This window comes from Oncorhynchus mykiss, chromosome 27 (assembly GCF_013265735.2).
Source record: "Oncorhynchus mykiss isolate Arlee chromosome 27, USDA_OmykA_1.1, whole genome shotgun sequence".
NCBI classification, from domain to species: domain Eukaryota; kingdom Metazoa; phylum Chordata; class Actinopteri; order Salmoniformes; family Salmonidae; genus Oncorhynchus; species Oncorhynchus mykiss.
Window position 1 is genome coordinate 5,874,114 of NC_048591.1, and position 23,094 is coordinate 5,897,207.

The following is a 23,094-nucleotide window of genomic DNA, read 5'->3' on the forward strand; positions in this document are numbered from 1 at the left end:
GAGGATCCATGTGAGTAGCCCGAAGCCAATAGAGAGTGATAGGAATAACATGTGCTTCAGTAAGGTGTTTTTTTTGGCATTCAAGGCCATGGTCATCAATTATACCCCAGGAATGGAACGTAAATCCCAGAGGATAGATGTTGTGATGTTAGATTACCTGTTAGATACTGCTGCAAAGTCGGATCTAGAAGCATAAGCATTTCGCCACACTCGGAATAACATCTGCTAACCATGTGTATGTGACCAATAAAATTTGATTTGATTTTGATGGCAGCTGAGGAGAAGTACTTGGGTGTGTGATATTTTACTGCAGGAAAATTGGTTAAGATGTTTTGAACAATAGTGTCCCGTCCTCCCAGGCTGCTGGCCTGGAGTAGGATCAGACAGGGCCAAAGTAGTGGAATAGTGTTGCGGTTTAAATGGGTGCAGGGTTAGCTGGTAGGGCAATTTTTTTCACAAAGTGTAATGAATTTATACTACAGAAAAGCAGGCTGATGCACAGCCAACACAGTAGATGTCGGCATGCACCTATAACATTTGTTTGCGGACCGCCATAATACCAAAGAAGAAGAAAAATAAACAACACACAATTTTGACAACATCCCGCAAAGGCAGAGTGGGCTTCCGGTCTGAAGGAGGTGTGACGGGAAGATATCGGCTGCCATCGCTCAGCCGAACAATTTGGAGAAACAATTTCAAGTGTGTGTTGGAGGTCTACAAAAACAGGTATCCTAATATGTGCCAAATAAATCAACTCAATTAATGATGGCATGTACTGTATTTATACACAATCTTTCGAGTGCATTATTCCCAACCACACATGGAGGCCATCATTGCTAGTTAGCTTAATGACTAATTAGCTAAGAAAGAGCTAAGCGGCTAGCTAGCTCACGTTATTGGGACAGCAGTCATTGCGCTTAGTAGCTAGCAAATTCAAGAAGCTAAAACGCATTTTCTGCAGACACTGTTTTAAGTCTGCAAAACAAATGTCGCCGTACTTCTCGCTCTACTAGGATAGCTAGGTTAACGTTAGCTAGCGTGCTACACTTGTCCGTTTAGTGATGAAAACGGTGTTCACCATGTTTTGGTTGTGCTACAGTGGGTTGTAGGGGCAGGTCTCAAATCAAAATAAATGTGTATTTGTCACATGTCACGTAAACAATAGGTGTAGACTAACAGGGAAATGCTTACTTACGGGAAAAATAGTAACACGAGGAAGTACACAATGAGTAACGATAACTTTCCTAAACGGGGTACAAGTACCGAGTCGATTTGCAAGGTTACGAGGTAATTGAGGTAGATATGCAAATATAGGTGGGGGTATAGTGATTAGGCAACATAATAGGTGATGAGCCGTAACAGCAGCGTATGTGATGAGTCAATGCCGAGAGACCGGGTAGCTGTTTGGTTAACTATTTAAAGTATTTTGGCATGGGGGTAGAAGCTGTTCAGTGTCCTAATGGTTCCAGACTTCGTGCATCGTTACTGCTTGCTGTGTAGTAGTAGAGATAAACGTCTGTCTTACTTGGGTGGCTGGAGTCATTGACAATTTTCAGGGCCTTCCTTTGACACCGTGTGGTATAGAGGTCCTGAATGGCAGGAGCTCGGCCCCAGTGATGTACTGGGCCGTGTATACTACCCTCTGTAGTGCCTTGCAGTCAGATGCCAAGCAGTTGCTGTACCGAGCAGGGATGCAGGCAGTCTAGATGCTCTCAATGGTGCAGCTGTAAAACTTTGAGGATCCCATGCCAAATCTTTTCAGCCTCCTGAGGGGGAAGAGGCATTGTCGTGCCTTCTTTACTACTGTTGGTGTGTGTGGACCATGGGTCACACCATGTCATTTCAGCAAACCATGACACTCACCATCTCAAATTTTTCGGAAATTATTTCTGTTGTTAGAAACATAAGGTTAGCATTGCTGAAATTTTATTTGGTTGTAATCTACTTTGATCTTTGAGAAATTAAGCTAATTGATTGCACCCAAATTGGCCCTTTTTAATTAATAGTATTCGCACAATATTCAACAAATGTAGTACCCAACATCCGATTAAGATCAAACTTCTTCCTACCATTGAGTAAGACACGAGGAATCCCCCCCACACCCCACAACAATCCCACCCCAACAACCAGTGTATGCAGGATCAGTTCTCTATGTTTGACAAGTAGTATGGAGCTGCAGCTTGGAGTATTGCTTCTTAATCCTTTGTAATGTAGCCTATTTCCTGTGAATCTGGTGACGTTTTCCCCGTTTAGAGAAATTAGCCATTAAAGTCACTTGTATTATTTAGCATAAATTAGTGTGAAAGTACCATGTTTTGCCCACTAGATGCCGCTGTTTCTTCTACTGCCTCCACACCCTTTTATTCATTTTGCTGGTCTCTTGTGTTTATTAAATGAATCACAACATTTTCTTAGCAACTTTGTGTAGAAAACCAATAGCTTTTGCTCATGATGAAAATAAATGATGTGGTCAATTGTGTGGTAAAGCCAGTCCCATGTGAAAGCAATTCCGTTGGTCATTTTCTTAGCAACCTAATGCTTCAACCCAACTCTCCTTCAATAGACCAACAAATGGCAGCTCTCTGAGAGGGCTATCCGTTTGGTGCAATTCTCCTATGAGGACTTTTCCTACAAGCCCAGAACTTTAATGGAGAAATGGGCAAGTGACTAAAATGTTGTGACAACCTTAATAAAATAATATAATTATAAACCATTGAATTGCAGTCATATCTTTTTCGATACAATTATTACTAACGTGATAATTCCATTGAAACTAAATGGACGAAAGACTATCTTAGTGCTACGATACTTTTGGGAAACCCAGCCCAGCAAAATGGATAAAAGTAGCAGGAACAGTGGAATCTAGTGGGCATAATGTGGTACCTTCACACAGTTATGGTAAATAATACCAGCGATTTCAATGGCTAATTTCTCCAAACGGGGTAAAAAAAAGCATCAACAGATTCACAGGGAATATATTACATAGTATGAAGAAGCAATACTTCAAGCAGCAGCTCCATGCTACGTATTCAAGATGGCGCCGATAGAGATGGCAGCTTCGCTTCTAGTCCTTAGGAAACTGTGCTGTATTTTGTTTATTGAATGTATTATTTCTTACATTGTTAGCTCAGAAAACCTTAAGTGTTATTACATACAACCAGGAAGAACTATTGGATACCAGCACAACCAGGAATTCAACTATCCCAAAGTGGATCCTTTGTCTGCACATCCCAGGGCATTTGAACTGATTCCAGAGGCTGACTCAACAAAACAACACCGCCAGAGGAGAGGGTGCCGGAGCAGTCTTCTAGTGAGGCTTCGAATGCGCGCACACAACCCACCGCTGCCGAGTATATTACTCGCTATGTCTAGTCCCTAGTTAACAAAGTCAACAAAATCAGGGCAAGAGTTGCTTTCCAAAGAGATCCGGGATTGTAACATATTCTGTTTCACGAAAGCATGGCTAGCTGGGGACATGCTGTCGGAGTCCATACAGCCAACGGAATTTTCAGTGCATCGCGCCAACAGGAATAAATATCTCTCCAGTAAGAAGGGCTGTATGTTTCATGATTAACGACTCATTGCGTAATTGTAACAACATACAAGAACTCAAGTCCTTCTGTTCACCTGACCTAGAATTCTTCACAATCAAATGCTGACCGCATTATCTCCCAGAGAACTCTCCTCGGTTATCGTCACAGCCGTGTATATCCCCCCGCAAGCGGATACCAAGACGACCATCGAGGAACTTCACTCGATTCTTTGCAAACTGGAAACCATATATCCTCAGAAACCGTGGATTGATTGCAGCATTCGCGCAAAACTGAAAGCACGTACCACCACATTTAATCATGGCAAGGCGACTGGAAATATGGCCGAATACAAACAGTGTAGTTTTCCCTCCGTAAGGCAATCAAACAAGCAAAGTGTCAGTATAGAGACAAAGTGGAGTCGCAATTCAGCAGCTCAAACATGAGATGTATGTGGCAGGGTCTACAGACAATCACGGATTACAAAAATAAATCCTGCCCCATCGCGGACAACGGCGTCTTGCTTCCAGACAAATTAAACAACTTCTTTGTGCTCTTTGATGACAATACAGTGCCACCGACTAGGCCCGCCACCAAAGACTGTGGGCTCTCCTTCTCCATTTCCGACGTGAGTAAAACATTTAAACGTGTTAACCCTCACAAGGCTGCTGGCCCAGACGGCATCCCTAGCCGCGTCCTCAAAGCATGCACAGACCAGCTGGCTGGTGTGTTTACGGACATATTCAATCAATCCCTATCCCAGTCTGCTGTCACCACATGCTTCAAGGTGGCCTCCATTGTTTCTGTTCCTTAGAAAGCTAAGGTAATTGAACTAAACGACTATCAAGAACTCAAGTCCTTCTGTTCACCTGACCTAGAATTCTTCACAATCAATTGCCGACCGTATTATCTCCCAGAGAACTCTCCTCGGTTATCGTCACAGCCGTGCACTCACTTCTGTCATCATGAAGTGCCTTGAGAGGCTAGTTAAGGATCATATCACTTCCACCCTACCTGTCACCCTAGACCCACTTCAATTTGCTTACTACCCCAATAGGTCCACAGACGATGCAATAGCAATCACACTGCACACCGCCCTATCCCATCTGGACAAGAGGAATACCTATGTAAGAATGCAGTTCATTGACTTCAGCTCAGCATTCAACACCATAGTACCATCCAAACTCATTAAGCTTGAGACCCTGGGTCTCGACCCCGCTCTGTGCAATTGGGTCCTGGACTTCCTGATGGGCCTCACCAGGTGGTGAAGGTAGCAACATCTCCACTTCACTGGTCCTCAACACTGGGGCCCCACAAGGGTGTGTGCTCAGCCCCCTCCTGTACTCCCTGTTCCCCCATGACTGCGTGGCCATGCACACCTCCAATTCAATCATCAAGTTTGCAGACGACACAATAGTGGTAAGCTTGATTACCAACAACGATGAGACAGCCAATAGTGAGGAGGTGAGGGCACTGGTGTCAGGAAAACAACCTATCACTCAATGTCAGCAAAACAAGAGATGATCGTGGACTTCAGGAAACAGAAAAGGGAGCACCCCCCTATCCACATTGATGGTACAGCAGTGGAGAAGGTGCAAAGTTTGAAGTTCCTTGGCATACACATTACAGACCAACTGAAATGGTCCACACACTCAGTGTGGTGAAGGCGCAACAGCGCCCCTCTTCAACTCAGGAGGCTGAAAAAATGTGACCAGGCGGTGACAAACCCTCACCAACTTTTACATGTGCACGATTGAGAGCATCTTGTCTGGCTGTATCACCGCCTGGTACGGTAACTGCACCGCCCTCAACCGCAAGGCTCTCCAGAGGGTGGTGCGGTCTGCACAACGCATCACCGGGGGCAATCTACCTCCCCTCCAGGACACCTACAACACCCGATGTCACAGGAAGACAAAAAAGTATATCAAGGACAATAACCACTCGAGCCACTACTTGTTCACCCTGCCAAGGTCAGTACAGGTGCATCAAAGCTGGGACAGAGAAGCTGTTTTTCAATCTCTATCTCACGGCCATCAGATTGTTAAACAGCCACCACTAGCACAGAGGCGGCTGCCTACCTACAGACTTGGTATCTTTGGCCTTGATATCATTGTCACTTTAATGTTTACATATCTCACTTGTATATAATGTATACGGTATCCTTCTATCTATTCTTTACCATCTATTACATCTTAGCTGTTCTGTCACTGCTCATCCATATATTTTATACTTATATTCTTATACATACTTATATTCTCATCGTATTCCTTTACTAGATTGTGTGTGTTAGGTTTTGTTGTAGAATTGTTAGATATTACCTATTAGATACTGCTGCACTGTCGGTTCTAAAAGCATAAGCACTTTGCTACACTCGCAATAACATCTGCTAACCATGTGTATGTGACCAATACAATTTGACTAGTCAGACATAGAGAATTGATACTGTATACTGGTTGTTGGGGTGGGATTGGTGTGGGTGGTCTGTGGCTGGCTGTTGATAATTGTTTATTCGATTCCTCATGTCTTACACATTGTTATGAAGAATTATAGTCCAAATCAGATGTTGTGTACTATATTTATTGAAGATTATATGAATCCTATAAATTAAAAGAGCCAATTTGAATGCTATCAATTAGCTTAATTTCTCAGATCAAAATATACACTGCTCAAAAAAATAAAGGGAACACTAAAATAACACATCCTAGATCCGAATGAATGAAATATTCTTAAGTACTTTTTTCTTTACATAGTTGAATGTGCTGATGACAAAATCACACACAAATTATCAATGGAAATCAAATTTATCAACCCATGGAGGTCTGGATTTGGAGTCACACTCAAAATTAAAGTGGAAAACCACACTACATCAAAGTTGGATCAGCCTGTAATGTCCTTAAAACAAGTCAAAATGAGGCTCAGTAGTGTGTGTGGCCTCCACGTGCCTGTATGACCTCCCTACAACGCCTGGGCATGCTCCTGATGAGGTGGTGGATGGTCTCCTGAGGGATCTCCTCCCAGTCTTGACTAAAGCATCCACCAACTCCTGGACAGTCTGTGGTGCAATGTGGAGCGAGACATGATGTCCCAGATGTGCTCAATTGGATTCAGGTCTGGGGAACGGGCGGGCCAGTCCATAGCATCAATGCCTTCCTCTTGCAGGAACTGCTGACACACTCCAGCCACATCAGGTCTAGCATTGTCTTGCATTAGGAGGGACCCAGGGCCAACCGCACCAGCATAAGGGGTCTGAGGATCTCATCTTGGTACCTAATGGCAGTCAGGCTACCTCTGGCAAGCACATGGAGGGCTGTGCGGCCCCCCAAATAAATGCCACCCCACACCATGACTGACTCACCGCCAAACCGGTCATGCTGGAGGATGTTGCAGGCAGCAGAACGTTCTCCACGGCTTCTCCGGACTGTCACGCCTGTCACATTTGCTCAGTGTGAACCTGCTTTCATCTGTGAAGAGCACAGGGCGCCAGTGGCGAATTTGCCAATCTTGGTGTTCTCTGGCAAATGCCAAACGTCCTGCACGGTGTTGGGCTGTAAGCACAACCCCCACCTGTGGACGTCGGGCCCTCATACCACCCTCATGAAGTCTGTTTCTGACCGTTTGAGCAGACACATTCACATTTGTGGCCTGCTGGAGGTCATTTTGCAGGGCTCTGGCAGTGCTCCTCCTGCTCCTCTTTGCACAAAGGCGGAGGTAGCGGTCCTGCTGCTGGGTTGTTGCCCTCCTACGGCCTCCTTCACGTCTCCTGATGTACTGGCCTGTCTCCTGGTAGTGCCTCCATGCTCTGGACACTATGCTGACAGACACAGCAAACCTTCTTGCCACAGCTCGCATTGATGTGCCATCCTGGATAAGCTGCACTACCTGAGCCACTTGTGTGGGTTGTAGACTCCGTCTCATGCCACCACTAGAGTGAAAGCACCGCCAGCATTCAAAAGTGACCAAAACATCAGCCAGAAAGCATAGGAACTGAGAAGTGATCTGTGGTCACCACCTGCAGAACCACTCCTTTATTGGGGATGTCTTGCTAATTGCCTATAATTTCCACCTGTTGTCTATTCCATTTGCACAACAGCATGTGAAATGTATTGTCAATCAGTGTTGCTTCCTAAGTGGACAGTTTGATTTCACAGAAGTGTGATTGACTTGGAGTTACATTGTGTTGTTTAAGTGTTCCCTTTATTTTTTTTGAGCAGTGTATTTCAACAAAATAATGTTTCAGAAACGATTTCAGAAAAATTGGAGCTGGTGGGTGTAAATCCTATTTTTTTTACCTTTTTTAAAGTGGAATGTTAATTTCTTAGTGATGTGGACACCGAGGAGTTCTCGACCCACTCCACTACAGCCCCGTCGATGTGGATGGAGACTTGCTCGGTCCTCCATTTCTTGTAGTACACGATCAGCTCCTTTGTCTTGCTTATGTTGAGGGAAAGGTTGTTGTCCTGCCACCACACTGCCAGGTCACTGACCTCCCTATAAGCTTCTTATCGTCATCAGTGATCAAACTTAATGATGGTGTTGGAGTTGTGCACGGCCATGCAGTCATGGGTGAACAGGGAGTAACAGGAGGGGACCAGGCACGCACCCCTGAGGGGGCGGGACGGATGTGTTTCCTACCCTGCCAGGCCACTGAATTGAATGTTAATTTCTCTACCATAAACCGCCTTCAACATTGGACATACTGCCAAATTCTCTAAAACAATCAGCCTCACAACCGCAGACCACGTGTAACCACACCAGCCCAGGAGTTCCACATCCAGGTTCTTCACCTGCAGGATTGCCTGAGACCAGCCACCCTGACAGCTGATTAAACTGTAGGTTTGCACAAACAAATAATTTCTGCACAAACTGTCAGAGATCGTCTCAACGACGCTCATCTGTGTTCTCGTAGTCCTCACCAGGGTCTTGACCTGACTGCAGTTTGGTGTCGTAACTGACTTCAGTGGGCAAATGCTCACCTTCAGTGGTCACTGGCACGCTCTTCACGGATGAATCCCGGTTTCAACTTTACCGGGCAGATGGCAGACAGCGTGTGGTGTTGCGTGGGCGAGCGGTTTGATGTCAACTTTGAACACTGGTCCCATGGTGGGGTTATGGTATAGGCAGGCATAAGCTACGGACAACGAACACAATTGTATTTTATCAATGTCAATTTGAATCCACAGAGATACCGTGACGAGATCCTGAGGCCCATTGTCGTGCCATTCATCTACCTCGTGTTTCAGCATGATAATGCACGGCCCCATGTCGCAAGGATCTGTACACAATTCCTGGAAGCTGAAAATGTCCCAGTTCTTCCACGGCCTGCATACTCACCAGACATGTCACTCATTGAGCACGCTTGGATGCTCTGTATCGACAGCACGACACCATGTTCCAGTTCCTGACAATATCCAACAACTTCGCACAGCCAATGAAGAGGAGTGGGACAACTCACACAGGCCACAATCAACATCCTGATCAACTATGCGAAGGCGATGTGTCACGCTGCATGAGGCAAATGATGGTCACACCAGATGCTGACTTGTTTTCTGATCCACGCCCCTACCTTTAACATTTTTTTTTAAGGTATCTGTGACGAACAGATGTACATCTGTATTCCCAGTCATGTGAAATTCATAGATTATGGCCTAATGAATTTATTTCAATGGACTGGTTTCCTTATATGAACTGTAACTCCGGTATTGTTAGTTAAGTCTTTATTGTTGGATGTTGCATTTTTATATTTTAGTTCAGTGTAATATGGTATTGGTTCTGTCCTGTCTCCTCACAGCCACCGTGCCCCGCCGCGCCCCCACACCCAGCGGAGCCGTCATGTGGCAGGAGGCCCGCAAACATGAGCGCAAACTGCGCGGCATGATGGTGGACTACAAACGCCGCGGCGAGCGCCGGCGAGAGTACTACGAGAAGATTGTAAGTCGCCCCAGCGCGCTGCTTTGCTTTTCTTGTGCATAACCCCGTTACACTAATCATCAAGATCTGCACAACTTCATATCATCTGGTGTTTCAGTGCTGGGCTGTAACGAAAGCCTTTTGCGCCCTGTAGCTCTCCAGGATCAGGGTTGGTGATTACTGAATGAAGATTCCCCATGCTCTGGTGTTCTCCCTTTCACCCTTTCCTCTCCTCTACAGAAAAAGGACCCGGCTCAGTTCCTTCAGGTTCACGGCCGGGCCTATAAGATCCATCTGGACTCGGCCGTGGCGCTCGCCGCAGAAAGCCCCATCAACATGTGAGAAGAGAAACACGCATACAACAACACATGACATGCATATGCATACGCGCCACCATGTCTTGCTTTTACATATGCAAACGCATGATATAATACACAAACGTTCTTTCTGCACGCCGTCGCACCACCTGAGAACACTAATCGGTATGTTATGTTCTCTGTTGCTGCAGGATGCCCTGGCAGGGAGACGCCAACAACATGATTGACAGGTTTGACGTGAGGGCACACCTGGACTTCATACTCACCTACACCCCTCCGCTCCTCAGCACAGCGTAAGTGTGACTGAGCTCTCTCCTTCAGACTTCCTACCTTATTACACCACCAGTATGGTGTGTTCACTGATGTGTATTATTACACACACAGGTTGATTTGTTGTGGTTTGATGAAATGTGATATGAAAGGTCAAATGTGTTTTGTGGGACCACTGTTTTTCGCGAAACATATTGAAGTGTTGCGTTTGGGTTGCAGCACCCCAGAACAGGAGTCGGAGGAGAGGAAGTGCAACTATGAGCGTTACAGAGGCCTAGTGCAGAATGACTTTGCCAGCAGTGAGTATCCGCCGGTGTTGGTAATGCCATGTCTCTTGTGCCTCCCTCCCAGTGGGTATGTTGTTTTTCTGTATTCTCTAACCTCCCGCTGTCCCTCTGCAGTCTCTGAGGAGCAGTGTTTGTACCAGATCCAAATGGACGAGCTCTATGGTGGCCTGCAGAGGCCAAATGAGGATGAGAAGAAAAAGTTAGTCCTATCCCATCTTTTCACATTCTATATGGTTTCTAGAAGTATGCACTAATTTACAGATTGTTTGTGTTGATTATTAATAAGCCCCTCCCTTTTGTTTAGGCTTGCGAAAGAGAAGGCTACCATTGGCTACACGTATGAGGACAGCACTGTTACGGAGCCTGGAGAGGAGGAAGAGAAAGGGGAGGAGGATGACTCTGAGAACAGCGAATCGGAGGAGGACGAGGGCATCCCAGACATTGGTGAGTCCCAATACCTTCTCACTCAAGCAAGTATGAGTTGTCGGGTTGGATGGACATGGGGCTTATTCGACTTTGCAGCCTGCTGCCGACGGACTGAGCCTTGCATCAAAAAAAATGATCAATTATTATTTGTAGTTCAGCCACAATTTACCCATAATGCAGCATGTTGACTGCAATGATGAACAAGCCAGTGTTGCCAGGTCGCAGTTGTAAATGAGAACTTGTTCTCAACTAGCTTACCTGGTTAAATAAAGGTGAAATAACATTTTAAAAGCCCAGTAAATGGCAATGTATGTGGAATGTGATTATGTATTATTTTCTCATACCACTGTCGTGTGCGTGTGTTTTCAGACGTGGAGGTGGACGTTGACGAGCTCAACACGGAGCAGGAGTTGGATCTGAACAAGATGGCCAACCCATATGGAATGGCAGAGGGAGATTTTGTCAGGTCAGTCTGCCTGCTTCCATTGTGTTTTGCAAAAAAAATTATGTGTTGACATTGCATTATCGCTGGAGTCAATGGAAATGGCTATGTTTCTATTAAATGACCAGTTGCTTTCATTGTGTCTTTTTAGCAAAGGTTAAAACAGTCAAATGTATGTTAACTGGCCGACTGTTTGACAGGATGCTGAGGAAAGACAAGGATGAGGTGGAGGCCATTAAACACGCCAAGGCTCTGGAGGCAGAGAAGGCCATGTACTCGGTAAGAAATAATCAGTGTGTGTGTCCCCGGTGTGTTGCTGTCGTGTTAATGATTGTTGGTAGGCCTATGCTTTCCCCTTATCATGTCACTGAGGGTGTTTGTGTGTGACCCTCAGGGCCGTCGCTCTCGCAGACAGAGGAGGGAGTTCAGAGAGAAGAGACTGAAGGGCAGACAGATCAGCCCACCCAGGTAAACAGCAGTTGATACCAGGGTTTGGGGTCCAGCGTCGTCCGGGTTAGGGCCGGGGTAGGCCGTCATTGTAAATAAGAATTTGTTCTTAAATGACTTGCCTAGTTAAATAAAAAATATGAAAATTGGTTTACTTTGTGAATTTACTAGAATGAAATGGAATTGACCCCCAACCCTGATTTTAGAAAAAAGAAAAATGTATACCATACGAGGTAACTCACTTCATCCACTACCAATGTGTAGCACACACATGGTGCGAGACGCACTCACACCTCTTTAAACCCTTTCTCTGTGTATGATCTCCAGCTATGCCAGGAGAGACAGCCCAACCTACGATCCCTACAAACGGTGAGTGGGAGGCCAACCATTTGACTTTCTAAGTTTTTCACTTTTAAACGTCCATCTAATACTATATTTTGACAAGGAAAGTCATCCTTTTGATCAGTGCTAACAACTCATGATGAACTGCTTGCTCGTGAGGCTGAGGTAAACTTTTAATCAGTAGAGATGGCACTGATGATTCTCCCCTCTGGCAGCGTGACAGGTAGCTTAGCGTTTAGAGCTAGTTCAAATACCTGAGCCGACTAGGTAGAAATCTGCCCTTGATGCGAAGGGCATCGTACTACGAAACTTTCTGTATTTTTAAAAGTTCTATATGTTAACTTGATTGCTGTCACACCAGTGGACTAATTAAACAAGTGGGATATGCAAAAAAAGAAATTTCCATTTTACACCACACACTTGTACAGTTTACATGATTGTACATGTGTGAAACAGGACAAATATAAGCACCCCTATTTGATTTGACCTCCTTCCTCTCCCCCTCAGGCCCCAGTCGGAGTCCAGTTCGGAGTCACGGTCCCGCTCCCGTTCCCCAGGCCCAGAGAAGATCACATTCATCACCAGCTTTGGAGGCAGTGACGAGGAGGCTGCCGCGGCAACCCAAGCTCCACCCCCTGTCCACTCCGGCCACACTCCCGCCAACTTGCTGCAACACCCCGCAGGTCATAGCAGGGGCTCCCGGTCGGTAGCTTTCCCCTTCTGCTTTCCATTGGTTGTTTACTCCTGTCAGTCATGTTGCTGTTCAGTGACTACAGCTGTAGAGATTTGGGCTATAGAGATTTGGTAGGTGAAGTGGAGCTCAGATTTAGGTTAGTTTGTTTGACTTGAATAGCTTACAATTCAAGTAGTGTGACATTTTAGAGATGCGTGTTAGTTTGTGCGTCCCAAACAGCAACTTCTGCATGTTATTCTGTGTTATGGTAAATCAATGAAATCACATACAGTACCAGTCAAAGGTTTGGACACACCTAATCATTGCATATTTTTTTTCCCTTCTACGTTGCAGAATGATAGTGAAGGCATCAAAACTATGAAATTAACACGATTTGAATCATGTAGTAACCAAAAAAGTGTTAAATTAATCCAAATATATTTTCTATTCTTCAAAGTAGCCGCCCTTTGCTTTGATGAGAGATTTGCACACAGAAGATGGCCCTATTTGGTAAAAAGTCAAGTCCATATTATGGCAAGAACAGCTCAAATAAGCAAAGAGAAACGACAGTCCATCATGACTTTAAGTCATGAAGGTAAGTCAATGCGGAACATTTCAAGAACTTTGAAAGTTTCTCCAAGTGCTGTCGCAAAAACAATCAAGCGCTATGATGAAACTGTCTCTCATGAGGACCACCACAGGAAAGGAAGACCCAGAGTTACCTCTGCTACAGGGGATAAGTTCATTAGAGTTACCAGCCTCAGAAATTGCAGCCCAAATAAATGCTTCACAGAGTTCAAGTAACAGACACATCTCAACATCAACTGTTCAGAGGAGACTGTGTGAATCAGGCCTTCATGGTCGAATTGCTGCAAAGAAACCACTACTAAAGGACACCAATAAGAAGAAGAGACTTGCTTGGGCCAAGAAACACGAGCAATGGACATTAGACCGGTGGAAACCTGTCCTTTGGTCTGATGAGTCTAAATTTGAGGTTTTTGGTTTTAACCGCGGTGTCTTTGTGAGATGCAGAGTAGGTAAACGGATGATCTCCGCATGTGTGGTTCCCACCGTCAAGCATGTAGGAGGAGGAAGTGTGATGGTGTGGGGGTTGCTTTGCTGGTGATACTGTCTGTGATATATTTAGAATTCAAGCCACACTTAACCAGGATGGCTACCACAGCATTCTGCAGTGATACGCCATCCCATCTGGTTTGCGCTTAGCAGGACTATCATTTGTTTTTCAACAGGACAATGACCCAAAACACACCTCCAGGCTCTGTAAGGGCTATTTGACCAAGAAGGAAAGTGATGGAGTGCTGCATCAGATGACCTGACCTCAACCCATATGTGGGAAGTCCAAGACTTTTGGAAAAGCATTCCTCATGTAGCTGGTTGAGATTGTCAAGAGTGTGCAACGCGGTCATCAAGGCAAAGGGTGGCTACTTTGAAGAGTCTCAAATATAAAATATATTTTGATTTGTTGAACACTTAACAAAAAACAATATTTTTTTAACCACATGATTCCTATGTGTTCATAATGTTGATGTCTTCACTGTTATTCTACAATGTAGAAAATAGTACAAATAAAGAAAAAGCCTTTAACTGGTACTTTAACTGGTACCAGTCCAACCTTTAACTGGTACCAGTCCAACCTTTAACTGGTACCAGTCCAACCTTTAACTGGTACCAGTCCAACCTTTAACTGGTACCAGTCCATCCTTTAACTGGTACCAGTCCAACCTTTAACTGGTACTGTAGCTCTTAACATTTAAAGCTGCCCTATACACCTTAGTACCACTCTCTTAAAGGCACCATGAGGTAAGGGAACATGTATATGGCATGTACGCCATCTGTCTGTTCGGTATGGTTCACAAAGTAGCAGACGGTCCTGAGCTCTACCTGTGTGTGGTTACATGATGATGATGATATGACCAAAAACAATGTACGGTACTGTAGTATTACTAGCAGCCTAACAAGAAATGAAGTAGATCAAAACAAATACAAACTGAGTCAAAGCAGGCAGGATTAGAGCAGCTCGTGGGTTGTCGCTAAACACATCTGTGTGTCTCTCTGTTCAGCAGACGCCGCTCTTCCTCCAGCCCTTCCTCCTCTTCCTCCCACTCTTCCACTCATCGCTCCTCCTCTCGTTCCTCCTCTCACTCACGCCGCGACAGACGCCACGGAGGAGGGAGGGATGGACGACATTCCCGGTCGAGGCGGCGCTCCGACTCACGGTCCCGGGGCAGAGGAGCCAACGGAGGAGGGGGGTCACGGAGGAGATACGACCGGACACAGTCACGCTCCAATGACCGGGACAGGGAGCGAGAACGGGACAGAGACAGAGACAGGGACGTGGGTCGTCGCTTCGCAGCACGCAGACGCACACGGTAAGGCAGCCCAGACAACCATAAGACTTTTCTAAACTCAGTAAATCATAAACTCAATGTCTCTTTTTTTGTACACTAAAATAAACTGGTGGGCTGTTCGATGTTGTGCTGATCACATCCTTCTGTTCTCCTTCCAGGTCCAGCTCTAACTCTCGGCAGGGGGACCGTGCCAGGCCCGGGGGGGGTAGACGGACTTCAGGAGGGCATCGGAGGGGGGTCAGCAGCAGCCCTAGCCCCTCCCAGTCCCCCCAGCCCAGCTGCTCCCCCTCCCCCTCACACAGAGGAGGCCCACCCTCTGCCACTGCTCTCTGTGACAAGTTGAGAAAGTGAGTCCACTGACACCTGTACGCTCACAGACACGCACGCATCAACACACTAGAGGTCTTTCACGGGTTCAAAAAGTTGAACCCATTCCGAAATAGACCTGCGGCTTTCCCACCCGGACCCGATATGCAGAAATACAATTTGATAATGCAAGAGAGGGGTGCCGCTCTAGAAGGGGTCAATGAACAGCATTCTCATATAGGTGTTCCTTTTGTCCAGGTGGGAAAGGGCAGTGTGGAGTGCGATTGAGATTGCTTCATCTGTGGATCTGTTGGGGCGGTATGTGAATTGGACTGTGTCTAGGGTACCCGGGAGGTTGATGTGAGCCATGACCAGCCTTTCAATGCACTTCATGGCCACCGCCTTGAGTGCTACGGGGTGGTAATCATTTAGGCAGGTTACCTTCACTTCCTTGGGCACAGGGACTATGATGGTCTGCTTGAAACATGTAGGTATTACAGACTCAGTCAGGGAGAGGTTGAAAATGTCAGTGAAGACACTTGCCAGTTGGTCCGCGCATGCTTTGAGTACACGTCCTGGTAATCCATCTGGCCCCGCGGCTTTGTGAATGTTAACCTGTTTAAAGGTTTTGTTCACATCGGCTACCGAGAGTGTTGTCACAGTCATCCAGAACAGCAGGTACTCTCATGCATGCTTCAGTGTTGCTTGCCTCGTAGGGAGCGTAAAAGGCATTTAGCTTGTCTGGTAGCCTTGCGTCACTGGGCAGCTCACGTATGGGTTTCCCTTTGTAGTCCATAAGTTATCAAGCCCTGCCACATCCAACGAGCGTCGGAGCCGGTGTAGTAGGATTCAATCTTAATCCTGTATTGACTCTTTGCTTGTTTGATGGTTCGTCTGAAGGCATAGCGGGATTTATTACAGGAGTCCGGATTAGTGCCCCGCTCCTTGAAAGTGGCAGCTCTAGCCTTTAGCTCGATGCGGATGTTGCCTGTAATCCATTGCTTCTGGTTGGGATATGTACGTACGGTCACTTTGGGGACGACATCGTCGATGCACTTATTGATGAAGCCGATGACTGAGGTGGTTTATTCCTCAATGCCATTGGATGAATCCCAGAACATACTCCAGTCTGTGCTAGCACAACAGTCCTGTGGCATCCGCGTCGTCTGACCACTTCCGTATTGAGCGAGTCACTGGTACTTCCTGCTTTAGTTTTTGCTTGTAAGCAGGAATTAGGAGGGTAGAATTATGGTCAGATTTGCCTAATGGAGAGTGGGGGAGTGTGTTTGTGTGTGGAGTAAAGGTGGTACAGAGTTTTATTTTATTTAAAAAAATATTCTCTGGTTGCACATGTGACATGCTGGTAAAACTGATTTGTTTGCCTGCATTAACGTCTCCGACCACTAGGAGCGCCGCTTCTGGATGAGCATTTTCTTGTTTGCTTATGGCCTTATACAGTTCATTGAGTGTGGTCTTAGTGTCAGCATCTGTCTGTGGTGGTAAATAGACGGCTACGAATAATATAGATGAGAACTCTCTTGGTAGATAGTGTGGTCTACAGTTTATCATAAGGTACTCTGCCATAGCTAGATTATTCATCATTCAATATGATTACAAATCAAATGTTATTTGTCACATGCTTTGTAAACAACAGGTATAGACTAACAGTGCAATGCTTCCTTTACGTCGTACCTGTCTTGACTGCATCAAACAGGGATACGCTAGTTAAGTTAGCTAGCTTCCTAGACTAATTGAGGCCGCGTGCGCTTTCTCGTCCTGCACAGTTACAAATAGCAGCAACTCCATTCAGATTATTAAGTAGCAGCCTACCTGTTGACTCTTGGTCGTTGTAGCCGACCCTTCTCCTTTAACTTTTAATTCCATCGTTTTAATTCCATCTTTCATTGATTAGATATCGCCTCACTTTTGCCCCACACGGAGGCTATATGACTGTAGCCTATTGCCGCTTTGATGTCTTATGATTGGCCTACGACAAGCTGTACGTGCCACTCTCGTGAAAAGCAAGCGCAGCAACATAAATTCTACAACTTCTCTCTCTACTGCAGCAGTTGCGTTCAGATCTGTACGGGTCCTTCCAGACAAGTCCGTTAAGATTACACGTACCTGATACCAGTGACAATCAGATCCAACCCAGACCCGTGATATTTAGTATTCTGGATCCGGACCCGCTCAGGTCCCGGATTGGGTCTCTGGTAATCGGGTACAGGTAGATCCGTGAAGACCTCTAAAACACACACCCAGATTCACAAATATGTACATACACACACAGCCTCCACCCTCATGTGCAGTTTAAAACTAACAGCAAATAGGTAGCTAATATTTTCCCTAGTCTGTCCTACAGTAGGAGATCTCTGATGAGAAATGGTGACATTATCAGCCCTAATTTTCTCCTTCCCTCTCTCTTTTTCCCCCTTTCTCTCTCTCTCTCTCCCTCTCCTCTCTCTTTCTTTCTCTCCCTCCAGGCCTGATACTCCGGGTGGTAAAGAGACAGGAGCTGCCAAAGTCAGTAAGAATTTGATCTAGCTGGGTTTGTTGCTAAAGTCTACGCCTCCCTCACCCCTGACAGGCTGAGCTGGTTGTCCATCAGGCTGGGGATCCCCCCCCCCCCCCAGAATGCCACTGTGCACACAGAGAATGGAAATCATATGAAATGTCTTTTGACTGCCTCTCTCTGTGGAGCTTCCATTGTAACTGGTGACCTTACCTCCCCCTGAATGCAGTATAGAGTTAAACCCTTCTCTATTCAGTTTAGAGTGTGGTTGCAGGGTTATCCTACCTCGAAAGGGCAGAACCTACATCGCAGAGTGGAGTATGACAGAGACTTTATCTGACACTTCTTTCCCCTCCTTATCCCTAAATGGACTTGTGTTCCCAGCATCCTTTCTGTCACTTATGTATCTGTCTGTTTTATGGATGTTGCTGTATTCTGCGGCTCTTACTGCGCTATGGAGGGTGTTGCGGTCAGACCAGAGAGAGAGAGAGAGAGAGAGAGTGTGTATGTGAGAGAGCAGAGGTGTGCCCCCCTAAATCTCAATGAGACGTTTCACTCTACAGGTCGACAACCCGTTGTAAAGCTAGTGCCCTAAGACTGAGGGGAAAGCACTGACATGTCATTGTCAGAGGCTCTTAAATGGCTTCTTTTCCTTGTCTCCTTTCCTTGTCTCCTCTCTTCCATCACCACTGATCTGAAAGGACTGGGTAAGTGAAAGCAAAGTAGTAGTAAAGGAAGCCATATAAGAGTAAAGGGGGGAGAGAGTAGTCTAGAGTCTGGGTGCGTTCCAATAGTCTTAAGTGGCTTCCTCTCCTCGTCTCCATTCTTTCATCTGCGCTGACGGTAAAATAACTAGATAAGTGAAGGCAACGTACTGGTAGGCATAATCTATATTTATTTAAAATCGCCTATGTTTCAGATCAGCCTAAGTGAAGGCGACTCAGGGGAGGAGGCCATTTAATGCTGTTAAGCACACCCCTGCTATGTAGTGAGGTCGGAGCTCTCAGGTGCACGCAGCTGACGTGGACAGCAGAGCAGTGAGGGGGGGGGGGGGGGGGGGGGCTGGGCTTGTCTGAGCAGGCAGGAGAAATACACCACCACGCCTCTCCACCCAGGGCTTAACAGCACACATTGTTACCTGCTGCGTTCCCTTTAGAGACACGACAGTAGTCTTTGATATGAACCGCTCCAGTACAGGGGATTCACGGGGAAAGGAATACATCCGGGTTGCTGAATCGAAAGCGAGCGTTAGAGGGAAGGGTAAATGAATTCGGTAGGTATTTTGGCCTGTAATGTGTGCTTGTCTATCCACGAGCTGAATTCCTACCTGGCCAGGGAGTGTAAGCAGGGAATGTGCAGGGGAGCGGAGGGCTGCTGGCGCTACTTGTGGCCAACATTTGCCAGACTGTTCTGTTCTTTCCCCCCCCCCCCAACTCTCTTACCCTTAGCTGTCCTCGCAACATTCACATGTTATATACATGGAAATGCATAAGGCATGTAATACTTAAGAGTCCAGTTCCATGTAATGTGATCCTGTCCTGCTACTGGGTACAACAGCTGCGGGCCACGGAGTTCGGGCCTCCTCGCCGCACGTAGCCGGATCTACCAGTCCAGCAGAAAACAGGACAGGAGATGACAAACGGCTCACGTTATTTACGACTCTATACCCCCACCTGACCAACCGTGTCCCCTTAATTCCACACACACACACACACACACACACCCTGCGCTCCTGCCCTGTGAGTGTGTGTGCTGATGCGCGCCTGTCTCTTACAGCCCAAGATGACCCCGCAGGAGAAGCTGAAGATACGCATGCAGAAGGCCCTCAACAGGCAGTGTGAGTAGACAGACTGGACTCTGTTTGGTCAGTTACAACTCCTTGATGCTGTGTTTGTATGTACATATTCATCCTTCCTCTGCTCTTCTGTTTCTCCCTCAGCCAAGGCGGATAAGAAAGCAGCCCAGGCGAAAGTCACTCAGCAGGAAAATAAGCGAGCGGTGCGTGTGGTATTGTGTTTGTGAACTGCTAGCCAGCCCCCCCCCCCCCCCCCAATTATAGCATAATGTATGAAGTTTCTTGAAACAGACAGTTTACCCCTAAGACAGTCCTTTGATATATATGTTGTTGTCTGCCATTGGCCCTCATGGCTGTTGACTTTACAGGAGCGCGAGGGAGAGCTCAGAGCCATGGCACGCAAGATCCGCATGAAGTAAGACTGTGTGTGTGTGTGTGTGTGTGATGCTGCATTGTGGTGCCGTATGACTCTGGTTAAACGGTGGTGGTGTGTGTGTTCCAGGGAGCGTGAGCGTCGGGAGAAAGAGAGGGACGAGTGGGAGAGACAGTACGGACGACAAAGCCACTCGCCCTCCCCATCTAAATATGGTGAGTTCAGTGAGTCACCCCTTACTGTTATATCATTGTTAAATCCATGGCGGGAAGTGTTCAATTGCACACTTTGGGGGAAAAGGGTGTTGAATCGGGACGCAGCCCTGTGATAGTGGCTCAGTACTAGTTGTCAAGTCAAATCAAATTTGATTTGTCACATGCGCCGAATACAACAGGCCAACAGTAGACCTTACTGTGAAATGCTCACTTACGAGCCATTTCCCAACAGCGCAGAGTTAAAAGGTAAGAAAATACGCCCCCAAAATGTTTTGGGCACTATGGCACAGTCGCTCAGTACTAATTGTGACAGTGTTATTATTGAACTTTCTGGCAGGCTGTTGTGTTGGTGGTCATTCCTTCACCCGTGTCTGTCCTCTTGTCTGTCCCTCAGGTCGCGACCACAGCTCATCCAGAAGGTATGTGAAAAACCACAAGAGTCTCTCCTCTTGAGGAAGGATGTTGCCTCTCACGCACTTTTATCTCAGTAGCACATCGTACTGTCCCTCTGCGTTCTGTCACAACTCTTTCTCGCCCTGCGATGGGGAAGTGTAAGATCACTGAAGTCCATATACAGTTTAGAGTGATTTAACACGATGTTGAGCACATGAATATATTTTCCCTTTCTGTAACGCTCATGATCTCCAGTGTTCTATCTGTGACTCACAGGACAGACATACTCTCTTTGTTCCTTTCTCTCTCTCCTCCTCTCTCTCCCTTTCACACACTCCTATTCAAATGTGTTCTCTCTCCCTCACACGCACCCACATTCAAACTCTTTTGTCCCAATCAAAAACATGCATACTCTCACAGAAGGCTGTCAGTGCTAATGTTAGGCCCCCTCGTCCCTAGTCCTCCCTGGGGAGTGTGTGGCCTGCCAGGCCGGCTGTGGTATTGGGGAGTGGGGACAAACTGAACCCGGAGTCTCAGTACATCAGAAACAGATGAGGCTTAACACTGTCAGTCTCAATACTCTACAGCAGTGCTGCACTTAGACCATGTGGGCTCGACAGAAATATGGAAGTTTTAGTTAAATTTTTAAAAAGCACTGTGTCACCTGAGACTCACTCTTTTCTCGGGTTTCCAGGAGGTCCCGTTCCCGGTCGAGGAGTCCATATTACCGATACTAAACATACCGTTGGGACTCACCAACCCCCACACCCCTCCTCACCCTCTCCTCTGCCTACTCTTCCAGTGAAGAGATGAGAGGAGTGGGGGACCATGTCCTGAATGGAAGAGTGGTAGAGAGAGACTGATTTAGAGAGATGGAGAAAGGAAAATGGAGGAACTGAATTGGAGGCCGGAGTTTGCTATGAGTGACGGATTTTGTACGTTATTGCTGACAGCTTGACACATTTCAGTATCTCAGTAATTCTGCATACATATTCTCTCCTTTATGATGGCCTTAAGTTGCTTTTTCTCTTCTATCTCTGAGCGCTCTTTCCCCCGTCCCTTCCATCTCTCTCTGAGAAGGGGGTGTTGGCATCACTGTCTTATCACAGGAATAGGATGTAAAAGAATCGGATTGAAATTTGACCTTCATCTGTGTACATAATTTTCTTTGATTTCAAATGAGTGAACATTTAATGAAATCCTGAGGGGTTGTAATAGCCCCGTGTGTGAGTATGAAAAATAATTTGTATGCCATGCCCCCCCAACTGCTCACCCTGTGAATTGAGACATGATTGTACTCTTCTGAGGTAACAGATGAAGTCTTTTTTTTGTTTGTTTTTAGTCCAACTATGATAAGATGTCAAACTGGGAAGTCCAAATAAAATGCACAAAAGTATCTGATGTAGTAGGTCTATTGGTTTGGTGTGTCTTTACTTGGAACGTTATCTCTCATACATGCATTATAAAGGTGCCCAAGGCATAACTTCACTATTGAGGCTTTGTTGAGACAAGAAGCAAAGTGTCTTGTCCAACACTTGATTAAAGTTGTTTGGGCTTGGTTATATTAAAGTCAGTAAGTTTGGTTATTGTATGTAAGATTCAGTACTGTTTAGCATGTACAATTAATTATACAGTGTATAATGCATTTTTTAAAACTGTTGTGCTTTAGCCTACTGGTAAGATCAATTCACTAAGTGATGAGTGTGAATGCTTGACATCTTATGTCGGCATTTAAGTATTACCCTACTTCTAAGGTGAAGTTCTTTAAACATTCCATTTGAATGGCTACTTTTAGCCACCAGGTGGCGCTAAATAGCTAGTTTCGTCTAACCTACGTTTAACACACATTTTGTCCGCATGTGTTACATTGTCAAGCGTGCTGGTTACGTTGTAGCTATTCATTTACAATGTTTAACACAATACTTCTTAGCTATATTGTCTCCTAACCTGTCTGAATCATTTTCCAAACAAGATAGGCTAGAGCCTAGGCTACTTAGTTTGTCTTTGTAAAAGTTTACGGTCAGGCCTATGGGTTTTCCCCGCCACTGTATTTTATGTCCCGTCTGGTGAGTAACGAAAGGAGAAACTAACAGACCGTTTACTTTGGTTTCGAAACTAGCCGGACAGCAAAACACCTGTCTTCAGCTGCCTTGATAAAGCCACTTCCGCCTCACCCACATCCTCAGCAAGTAGCTATAACCAGTTGGCTGCATAGAGGCTAGGGGTGCAAGGAGGAAGTGGCTGTGCAGCTGTAAAATCCTATTGTTGCCTCCCCACCATCCCATGTATTCTGCAAAGCGCATTTCTATATCCTCGCATAAAGTAGTTCCTGAAATAAAACAGGCCACTAATATTGATTGCTTATAGTAGCCAAACCAGCCTAGACTATGATGACACCACTGCAGGAGGACTGTGTGTGTGTGTGTGTGTGTGTGTGTGAGAGAGAGAGAGAGAGTGTGTGTGTATCATGTTTTTGGTGTTTACTATCCT

The 23,094-nt window shown here is 46.0% G+C and overlaps 1 protein-coding gene across 4 annotated transcripts; it reads left to right on the plus strand.

The window, feature by feature from the left end:
* The first annotated feature begins 577 nt into the window (after positions 1-577).
* On the plus strand, positions 578-22,014 carry LOC110507397 (CLK4-associating serine/arginine rich protein). Of its 4 annotated transcripts, none has more exons than XR_005039971.1 (21): positions 578-726; positions 9,319-9,458; positions 9,678-9,775; positions 9,946-10,047; positions 10,244-10,323; positions 10,426-10,510; positions 10,616-10,755; positions 11,107-11,203; positions 11,380-11,458; positions 11,574-11,647; positions 11,954-11,995; positions 12,476-12,670; positions 14,723-15,031; positions 15,169-15,357; positions 17,800-17,843; positions 19,605-19,665; positions 19,768-19,826; positions 19,992-20,038; positions 20,126-20,211; positions 20,606-20,630; positions 21,299-22,014. XR_005039971.1 is itself a non-coding variant. In XM_036964870.1 (21 exons), the coding sequence occupies exons 2-21, from the start codon at positions 9,360-9,362 to the stop codon at positions 21,339-21,341; spliced, it is 1,950 nt and encodes a 649-aa protein (XP_036820765.1). In that variant the 5' UTR covers positions 578-726; positions 9,319-9,359; the 3' UTR covers positions 21,342-22,014. The 4 variants fall into 4 exon arrangements, 3 of the variants coding, with proteins under 3 accessions (XP_036820765.1, XP_036820767.1, XP_036820766.1); XM_036964870.1 differs by having other exon boundaries at positions 17,800-17,839; XM_036964872.1 differs by having other exon boundaries at positions 14,819-15,031; positions 17,800-17,839.
* Positions 22,015-23,094: the final 1,080 nt, after the last annotated feature.

Bases quoted from the DNA above. Each gene is read 5' to 3' on its own strand.
- LOC110507397 (XM_036964870.1), top strand. From the start codon at position 9,360: ATGTGGCAGGAGGCCCGCAAACATGAGCGCAAACTGCGCGGCATGATG. The intron at 10,048-10,243 runs GTAAGTGTGACT...TTTGGGTTGCAG, and splicing joins CCTCCGCTCCTCAGCACAGC to CACCCCAGAACAGGAGTCGG. The intron at 19,827-19,991 runs GTGCGTGTGGTA...TTGACTTTACAG, and splicing joins AGCAGGAAAATAAGCGAGCG to GAGCGCGAGGGAGAGCTCAG.